Source organism: Cyprinodon variegatus, unplaced genomic scaffold, assembly GCF_000732505.1.
Source record: "Cyprinodon variegatus isolate N-32 unplaced genomic scaffold, C_variegatus-1.0 Scaffold15, whole genome shotgun sequence".
NCBI lineage: Eukaryota > Metazoa > Chordata > Actinopteri > Cyprinodontiformes > Cyprinodontidae > Cyprinodon > Cyprinodon variegatus.
This window is the reverse complement of record NW_015150468.1, coordinates 1,876,332-1,887,132: the sequence shown is the minus strand read 5'-3', so window position 1 is coordinate 1,887,132 and position 10,801 is coordinate 1,876,332. Positions and strand designations below refer to the sequence as shown.

The window sequence follows — 10,801 nt, the reverse complement described above, 5'->3', positions numbered from 1 at the left end:
ATATATAAAGAAAATGTCTTAAGTGTATTTGTAATTAGCAGCAAAAGGGAATATACATTTTAAGAAACATATGTTTTTGATGCCCTGTAAATATGTACAAATGCTTTACTTTATTTACAAAAATATGATACAGTATATAACTGTATATAATTTACATTCATGTACAATAACACTGAAACAAATCTGTTTCCATCTGTAATCTTTTAAAGTTCTCTATGTCTATTAGGGATTCCATTCATGCAAGTAGAGGCGCATGATCGCGACGACCGTGATACAGCTCATGCTGAATTGCGGTTCAGCCTGATGGAACAAACACCCAGGATTCCCTCCAGTCAAATGTTCTGCATTGACTCCATTACTGGAGAGGTTTCCCTCACTGAAGAGGGTCAGTTTGTCTACACATGTAACACTTCATCACAATAATAATCACAATAATGAAACTTAATGATAATAACAACAATACTACTACCACTAATAATAATGATATCCCAAAAGTCAGAATTTGAGAAAAAAAAAATCTTTTTAAAAGAATATTATGATCAACTGTATCAAATGCAGCACTAAGATCTAACAGGACAAGTACAGATACAAGTCCATTATCTGAGGCCATGAGAATAGCATTAGTGACTTTCACCAGAGCTGTTTCAGTGCTAGGATGAGCTCTAAAGCCAGACTGATACTCTTCAAAAAGTTAATTACGGTGTAAGTGGTCACACACTTGTTTAGCAACTATTTTCTCAAGAATTTTAGATGAGACAGGAAGATTGGACCTTTAACAGAGAGAGATTAATCACATCTAAAATGGAGGTGAAAATAAGAAGGAATACCTCCTTAAATAACTTGGTTGGAAGTGATCTAACATACAAGTTAAAGGCTTAGAGGAAGATATTAATCCAGTTCAGAATCTGTAGTTACTTCAGATGCTTTTTCACCTTCCAGAAATAAACCTATAATATTTAGAGAAGGGGCAATGATCTTTTTTTTTTTTTTTTAGAATCAATGCTATTTGTAAATATTCCATAAAACCATTAAGATCAGGGGGAATTGACAGTTTTATCATTTGGATTTCTTTATATCAAACACTTGGATTTCTATTCTTCCAAATCTTAGCAGAACACACTCTGATATACACATTGTGAAATATACTTTAACAGTAATTTCAATGTATCTTGATATATTTACTGCTGCCAGTTTTCAGCTGTAAATTATTAATATTTTGTTATTTTATTTTGAAACAAGATTTCACCAAATAAAGTACATGAGCATTGTTTATTCAGCAATATTTAATTTTTTTTCCTTTGCCCCTATCTAATACAGCGTAATAATGGTTCTCTTTTTTATTATTTTTTTCACATTTGTTGAATCAATATTCCTTGAATTTTAAATAAAGTCAAAATGTGTACATCTACCTTCTTGCCATGAAGGAAAGAAAAAAATAAATAAACTCACCACAATAAAATAAATCTTTAAATAATAAGGTCCAATTGAATTACATATATTATGATGTGCTCTTTTTTGTTTCTGCTGCTCTGGCCTTTCTCCTTGTTAAGGTTTGACAGGAGCTGGTTAAGATTTTCACACGACAGTGCCTTTCAGCCCACACAGCTGCTGATTTACAGAGCGTACTAAAATTACCTCTTATTTTTCTACTTCATCTTCACACCAGATGAAAGTGGTTATGATTGCCTTGGAGTGATCCAGTTTCTTCAGCTATTTGCTTCCATTTACACATGTAACAAAAATGGCATCCAGATGCCTTTGATAAGCTTGGACAGGTGAAATGTATTACCTGTGTTAACCTGAAGGAGCCTGTGGTTTTTGAAGGGTTTAAATTAATTTCATATGATTGTATAGTAGTTTAAACATGTTAACTTTTGACTTGGATTCATTTTTTTTTTTTTTACAGTAGGGCTGGTTCATCTGCACTTGGTCACAATACTAGTGTTAAAAATTAGTTGTCTCTAAAATAACATATTTTCTTCCTCTTTCTTTTCTGTGACCCACGAAGGAGCCTCTACCCTGGACCCAGAAATGTGTGGCCGCTATAAACTTTCCGTAATGGTGAAAGACATGGCCGGGAGGACTAATGCTTTCTTCACCACTGGTATTGTTACTGTTGAGGTTACTGGAAACACTTGGGCATCGCCTGACCCTGTGCGACTTCAGGAGAATCTCCCAGGTCCTTACCCCATTCCCATATCACAGGTGAGACATCAAAAACCTGGTCAGCAGCAGAGGATAAACAACTGTTTATCAGTTTTCATAGCAGTTTTTAGTCATCAAAAGTGGTTTACAGGCACATAAAAATTTCCAAACAAAAATACAAGCATGATAGAGAAAAGGAAGCTTCAATCCAAAAGAAACAAACTGTAAAAATATAATTTAAAATAAGTAAAAAGCTAAGACATAATATAAAATGGAATAATATCTGACCTTTTCTTATACCTCATCTGCTCATTCGTATAAAATACACTCTAACTGAGTGACTTTAACAGACTAGGGTCACTAGTGACAAAAGCATAAAGCTGTGTCTTTAGTATAAATATGGAATGAATATTATGCTCCATGAGATAACTTAGGGAGGGATATAAGTGGTCTGAGATCAGAGTCTTGAGGATACCTGTTAGGATTAGCTCAAATTTATTATACAGCACTGAGAATCCTGCTAAAAAACACAACAGAATTTTGATGCACCACAGCTTAAATGCATTTGAAAGTTTTAGCAGAACCGTTTCAGTGATGGCCCAATTCAGAAACAAAACGAAGATGGATAAAAAGTTTTATTCTCCAACTAACTCTTGAAAGCATGCTATCTATTGCAGGGTTGTGTTATAATCAAAGAAAGATGATCGATAGTCGCAATGGAGTGAAAGGGTATCCCTTCCCTGAGATCTATTTTTAGTATCTCTCAAAACCTGCTAAGTGATCAAATGCTAAATTATTCATGCTGTGTAAATGCAATAAATCCTCTCTGACCACCTCCTGGCTGAAACACTTTAACTTCTATAATCCATCACATACTTGCTTGTTAACACAAGGAGTGTTATTTTAATCCTACCATACAACAGACTCTAAATACTTAAATATTTAACATGTTTTAGGAAACAAAAGCACTTTGGTCTGAATCATGTACTCAATTTATGATTTATGTTTTTCACTTAAGGTCTCAGTAGTTATTATTGCTTCATATGTGGCATGAGCTATTGCATTAAAGGGGATAATTAACCTCAAACTATCTTTTATACTACTTTTTTTTCCTAAAGGCATGTTTTTTCAAATTAACGAAAGAGAATAAATGCTTATATCATCATAAATAGATAAAATTATTTTGATTGAACAATGGTGATAACATTTTTTAAAACATAGGGAGATTCTTAGATTCTTATTTAGAAATGTGGTTTTTAGATGAAACAATCACAATTTAATTCCTCCCTTTATATGTCTGGTTTACCAGTAGGTAGATCCTTGATAATTCAGTGAATAGAAAAAGCCTTTTCAAGACAATAAAACTAGTCTAAAATTAGAAAATAGATTCTGTGTGGTGGTCTCTGGTGGGTTCAGCTTTACTAAGTATGAGTCTGATCCTGGTACGATTTTTTTCCCTCTTTTTCCAGAGTTACTCATATTACATCTACTGTATACCTATAAATAACACCCACCCTCAGAGGTTTTAAAAGACATGGAATAATTGTTTTCGTAGTGATAGATTATTTTTTCATTCCGTATTTAGAAAATGAAAATAAAAAGAGAAGTAAAGAGCAGATTTAAACTCTGCAATAATGTACTGTGTCATTTCTGCACAGTCTCTTTGACCAAAAGGTACATGACAAACCTCCCCCTCCTTTTGTGTATCTTCCACCTCCCCCACACTCACCCTCAGCTTCTCTTTCTCTCCTACTCTAACATCCCCCTCCACCCACAGAAAATGTGTGATTTTTCAAGTGGAGGCAGATTCAATCATTTTCTGTAGCATTTTCAAATGTTAATTCAAATTTACAGTAATGAATTACATCTATTGATTATTTTTTTGTGTGATTTTTATATGTGGATTCAATCCGATAAATATTCTTCCTTTTTAATATATATTTTTTTTTGTATTGTGAAATGTCCTTAATGCCTATTGTTGTTGGAGTAAAAAAAAAAATTATATTCCCTTTACCCTTTTATTTAAAGTAGTAAGTTTATTATATTTATTTAAGTCAATAGCCGATCCATTAAAAAAAAATTTGATTTCGGATTCCTTTATCCTGAATATAAATCAGAGAAAAGGAGGTTTGGCTGATATGGCGCTTACTCCGGGAAAGCCTCATTTCGCCTACATAGTGTGATCGTTCAGTCAGTGGGTGTTGGGACTAACTGCTGTTATGACACATACAGAGATAGTCCTGTATAAGGGAACACACTATGAATCCCCACCTCCCTCACTTTTTTTGCTTAGACTGAGCCGCTATGTCCACACATCCACACAGCTGTGAAAAATGTCTATTTATGCAGACAGATATCATCCATAGTGTGCTCTATTAAATGTGCTTCCTTTTGGTCCTCCTACTCTCTCTTTACAAGTTAGTTATTAGAAAAACTGTTGTAATGTTCCTAAAATGATTATGTAAGATCAAATTGTCCTTGAATTTCAGTATAAATATCAAAATCTGACATTTATTACAAGTTTTTTCTCTTGAATGACTGCAATGAGATTATTTTCACTCTCTATCTCTGGCATACGAGTATTTCTATACATCTTTATTTCATACTTTATACTTAAAACTTAGAAGGGACTTCTGTACATCAATTTCAAGCCCAGTACTAAAATAGTCTCCAACTAGAACTGATCTTGAGAAAATTCCCCAAGAAATCTCTTTTTCCAGCAGTCTTGATCCTTTATCCTCAATGTGCTTTAAGAAAAACACTGTGTATCATAAAATATCATCTAACTCAAGTAATACACAAGTCCATTCTGTCAGGTGTTTTCCACAGGCCCTAAAACAATGACCAGCAGACCGTGGAAGAACCGCAGTGCTGGCTGGACTTTAGTGCAGTCTTCAACTCTGGTGATCACTCCATTTTAGGAGAGCTCCTGGAACATTGGGTCGACCTTTCTGGTACAAAACTTGACTTGTTCATATCCTCCATGAATGTTAGGGCCTTTTTACTCTCCATAAAAAACTTTACATCAGAGACACAAAAAACTTGTGACCTTCCCTAAGGGACCATCTGAGGGCTCCTCCCATTGAGTATCTGCTCCTTTATGGTAAATGAATAGAGGAAATAAAATGATTGATGTGCAAAGCTCAATCGAAACAAAACTGAAGTGATAAGGTTCAAAATTGAGGTGCAGTAATGGACTCGGACCTGAACATTCAAAGGATCATAAAGTATACAGTTGTCCCTCTATCACCTAAAGAACTTCTCCAGGATTAAAGGACTAACGTCTCACATGACCTTAAAAAATAATTCCGTAAAAATTCAAAAAAATATCCACTGGACTTAGTTTTCAAGGTTTGAAGACGTTTCGCCACCTCTCCAGGAAGCTTTCTCAATTCAGATGTCTGGATCCGCAGTGAGTTTGAGTCTTATATAGACAACGCCTTGTATCGCTTGGAAACATGCAATGGTAACCGCTGAATGGGTCGTTAGTTCATCGGTTACCATTGCATGTTTCCAAGCAATACAAGGCGTTGTCTATATAAGACTCAAACTCACTGCGGATCCAGACATCTGAATTGAGAAAGCTTCCTGGAGAGGTGGCGAAACGTCTTCAAACCTTGAAAACCAAGTCCAGTGGATATTTTTTTGAATTTTTACAGAATGACTATGACCTGGATGACTGAGAACCTTCATCAGCTTAAAAAATAATTAATGTGTTCATCTTTAGTAGATTTCATTACTGCAATGCTGTCCTCATAGCTCTGCCTAAAAAGTTGATCAGATAGCTGTAGTTGGTCCAGAATGCTACTGCCTGCATTCTCACCAAAACTAACAAAGTGGAGCACATATCCCCAGTTCTAAAATATGTACACTGGCTCCTCTAATCTCAGAGAATATACTTGAAATTGGTTCTTTTTGGCTGTGTCTGAAGGTGCGCCCTACCACCTATATACAATAGAGCACTATATAGGGGCTACACCATTTTTTATGAGTGTCCAAGTGTGTGGTCGTTTCTCAATATGTGTACTTGTGTGTTCTCATGTGTTCGTGTACTCTTGAAACATCATCAGCCTCAGCCCTAGTACTGTTCCTATTCAAAATAACACAACACCAAGAACAGACAAAGTCCCCTGATGTTGTTCTTGCCCCCCCCCTTTACCCAGCATGCATCAGAGCAGACTTGTCCGTTCTTGAGATTGACAGCTGTCCCAGCATGCACCGTGGCAGCAGCAGCTTCCAGTGGAGCGCTCATAGAGCTCAGAGTATTAAGTTAAAAGTTTTCTTTTCTGCTGCTGTTGTTTTATAAAAGTATGTTTTAAGATAACTTGAGGCGAGAACATTATACTTTTAGGCAACACTATACGTCCCCTTTAATAATTTAGTGCGTAATTTAAAAAAAGTACCGATGTTGAAAGGACCATGCCAATCAGCGAACCTCTGAGGCTAACTGCAGCCAGAGCAAACCTTACTCTGCAGCATAGCCATGTGTGAAGTACCGCTGATATCTGATGCCGATTTTTTTTGTTTTATTTTGCATAGTGTTCATTTGATTTGTCTTTATCTGAGTGTGATAACTATTATTCCCCACTAAATTAAAAAAAGTAAGAATTTAGAGACTATTAATATCAGGAGGTGAAATGCAGCTCTAGACGAGCCGAGTGTGTGGTGATGTCACGAGTACGCATCTGTTCCAACTGACCCTTATCTATGCTGCGTGCTCCCATTTTCCCAGAGTCCATACTTTCCTGTGTTCTTTTTAGGAAAATACTTGGGAGAACACAAGTCTGTACTCGCATTCTTGTGAATTGAGAAACAGCTGGAAGTAGTTGTAGTATGATCATAATCCTGATGAACTGACTGGACAGATTATGTTTTGAGGCCCAGATCGTGTTTGGTGTTTCCACGTAACATGATGTACAGAAATGGCAGCATCATATTGTATCAAGGTTTTGCACAGGGGAGACTGGGCACTTCATAATTTAAATGGTAGTTTAAGAAACAGAAATTATAATGAAATATCACAGTATATAATAAATGTGTTGCATAAACAGCTCTAGAAATCCTAAGTGACCTAAAACAGGACAGGTTCTATTTGATTTGAGGCTTATGTATTTAAAAAGGCACACAAAATGCCAGCTGTACACCCTAAAAACCGATTTTTCAATACAAACCAAAAAAAAAATGGCTGATATTCTGACTATTCTGGTTGGTAGTTTTGTGTCCATCCAATCTTTTGGTTAAAACAATCTAATTTGGTAGTGTTTTTAATCAGTCTGTATTCGTAGAGGGGCAAACCATAACGAATTGGTCCCTTTGATCAGATTATTGATTAATCAGTGAAAACCAAAGCTTGAATCACCAATCCTATGGTTGAAAGGCAAACACCCGCATCAAATACCACAGTCCTCTTAAACAGTTGGTGGAATTTAATGCTAATGTTAAGACTATAGTTAAAGCCAAGATGTGCATGCTGTATATGTACACATCATTGTAATTGTTCTCAAGGTCTGTAACTATTACACATGACTATTGACTATGTCCAAACAGTCAGATTAGTAAACCATCAGTCTACAAGTTTCTGCAGTTTAACTTTTCTATGGGTTTTTTGGTTAACCTATTCAATTGGTTGTTCCAAAATCAATGTATTGGTCATTTTCTGACCAATATATTGGTTAATTTAACCAACTTTGGTTGAATCAACTAGATTGGTTGTTTTTCCAACAGGTCTTTTCTTGAACAAAATCCACTGTCAGGTTTTTAGATTGTGAAAATTACGTTTTATGTCAAATACTAGTTCGATTGGGATTTTTTTCTAGTTTTTATATCTGCCTGGCCTAAGTATAATGAAGCAAAAACAATAAATATTCACACTGGCAATAAAATACCATCAGGACATTTTTCTTTAGAAAATGGGCTGAAATCCTACCTAAATTCCCAAAAAGTAAAAGAGCAAAGGGATTGGGTACTGAAATGTCTGCATTTCTATTTTGTGACAAACAAGCTCTATCTTTCTAAACCCTCCTGGCAGCATTTCCTGCATTTTCTTCAAACATTTGGCAGAACTCCATGACAAAATATTTCCATTAAAGCAGAGCCATGACATAAGTAAATGTTTCTGCTTTATATCTGCTTTTTATATAAACACACACTGTGATTGTTTTTTATTAGTTTAGTTAAAAACAGCAACAGTCTGACATAGAAGGGCCTTTTTATGTCCCCCTAAAAACAGTAATTTCCATAGGATTGATTGTAAAAATACTTAGGCTATATCAAATCTTCTCTATGTTTTTATGATTCCTAATGCTGTTTTTCACTCACTGCTTTATCACTGCAGCATTTCCATTAGTATTTCAAGAGATCTGTGTCTTTTATTTTTTTCTCTTTAATCTCTACATAAATATTTTTTTACAGGACCATAAAGGGTCATTCTTTATGTCAGACTATCCTTTCCCCATTAATCAAGTGATTAGCATCTGAACAGTTTTTGTATTATGAAGCTTTAGGCAAAGCCATGTCCTCTTTTCCGAAAGCCAGTGACCAAGTCCTTGTCTCAGTGTATGTAATATGCTTCTACACAAAAGTACAGGCTGAACCTAAAAAATAAGACTGAATGTGCTCTGCAAACTCAAATACAGACAAAGGCAAAATATATGACCTCATCCATGTTTTTGTATGTGGCTTAAAATAGAGCAGTCAGTCAGGAGTAATCTAATTTCTGTAAAGTTCAGAGGTCTGGAAGCACACCATGACACAGCCAGATGTGTGGACTGGATATGTGTATATAAAGCTCTGAAGTTAGGTGGCTTTTTCCATAACACAGGGAGGGGGTGGGGGCTGACAGTGAGCTGAGAAGATGCATATGCTCTGGGTGTGCATCAGCTGGGATCTTCTCCTTGTTGGGTGCTATTTTAATGGCAGTCATGTAACAGCGGTTACAATGCAGGAAATTCCCCCTTTAGTCTGCTTCGTTAGTTTTATCCATACTCTCTGTTCCCTTTTATTTCTGATCTAGTTGGTCAGTCTTATGTCATGTAAACAAATGGAAAGCTTAGTACATTATTACAGCAAAAGCTCTGCTGCTACATTCCCCTGCACCCAGGCAACAACCATTACAATAAGGTTTATTGTTTTCATTTGTTATTTTATAACAGGCACCATTAAGGCAGCTTTGCTCATTGAAATTATATGTTTGTGTTTGTGTTTGCTGAGACAGGTCAAATGGAGTGGAAGCCAGGCAGAGTACAGTTTGGATGGGGAGTTTCCAGAGATGCTCTTCACCATCAGTAGAGATGGTGTCATCTATCTTAATGCGCCTTTGGACAGAGAGACACAAGACCAGGTGTGAAGTATTGCCACTAACAAAACATTCCCACTGCTGCTGAAAGTCTTTTTAATCCTTCCATGAAAGCATTGAAGGATTAATAATTTGGATCTTTTAAAATAACAAAAACTCTATCATTGACAACAACACATATATTCAACGAAAGGTTTTGGATTTAAAAGCATATAAACTTTTTCTCCCTTTATTTGGACGCATCCTAACAGAGTAGAACAGTCCTAATGGATGGAAACTTGCAAAACAGACCACTGTGCATGTTTCTTCCTACAATATATTTTAGTGGAGGGAACAATCCACCAGCTGAAGATCACAGCAGAGGATCCCCTCTGGCACGAAAAGATTGCATTACAGCAACGACTTCACGGGAAAACAGAGGATTTTAAATTGTGTTCAGTTGATGAATGATCTTCATGTAAGCTATAGTTATAAGTAAAAACTTTCTGTTCACTTTTCACTTTTGCATTTAAATGAAGCTCCTCTGAGCTTTGAATGGCTCACTGAGCAGCATATTCTGATGCCCATGTGATCGAAGTACAGCACATATAAGTGAATGGGAGCAGAGTGAAGATATATGATATTTGTTTCCTTCTGCAGATACTCTTCACTGTTTTCTCCTGTCTGTTTTTTCTCCTTACATTAAAAAGAAGAAAAACATAAAATGACTTCTCCTCCTGCTTTGCAATCAAACAATCTAATGAGCTAGCTAGAAAATGAGTTGGTCAGAGAAAAACATAATTTTGCTACTTATTGCAACTACAAACCTATAACACCCCCATTAAAAAAAGAATTGCAGTACCATATTTTAGTGGTAGAAGATATGGTGTGATCTTTCTTATACAAACTGTGACTGTGTTGGAAACTATCCCCTCACATTGTTATGTAAACTTAAACTAGACAGGTTATACTTCTAACCTTTTTAAGCAGCAAAGTTGATCTTTTACTAATTCCAATAAAAATCATCGGTCGTAACTGAGTGAGTGTGGGTGCAAATTGAATTTCCAAGCTCTTTACACTAAATAGAAGCCTGTGTGATTAAACAATATGTTTTTGTTCTCTCCTCCAGTTTCTCATAAGTATTGTGGTTGAGCGTCCGGATGGCAGACAAATCGCAAAGCCTGTGGAGCTGAGAGTGATGGTGGGCGACGCCAATGATAACAGACCCACATTTCCTCAGGCCCAGTACCATACCGTGGTCAAGGAACTGGCTGCTAGGGGTAACGAACGGCTTTTAGATGTCTTTGAAGTGGATATCAACTTAAAACATGAATCAGAGTTGGATCAGCTGATATGTGTTATAAGTTAAAAACTTATGTAAAA

General features: G+C 36.0%; 1 protein-coding gene across 1 annotated transcript in view; it reads left to right on the top strand.

The window, feature by feature from the left end:
- The window catches only part of cdh16 (cadherin 16), a 34,335-nt gene that overhangs the window by 4,359 nt on the left and 19,175 nt on the right, over positions 1 to 10,801 (top strand). Inside the window, exons 5-8 of the mRNA XM_015384494.1 lie at positions 227 to 385; positions 2,009 to 2,205; positions 9,359 to 9,484; positions 10,548 to 10,698. Coding sequence (XP_015239980.1) covers positions 227 to 385; positions 2,009 to 2,205; positions 9,359 to 9,484; positions 10,548 to 10,698 — 633 coding nt within the window. The remainder of the gene's footprint in view (positions 1 to 226; positions 386 to 2,008; positions 2,206 to 9,358; positions 9,485 to 10,547; positions 10,699 to 10,801) is intronic.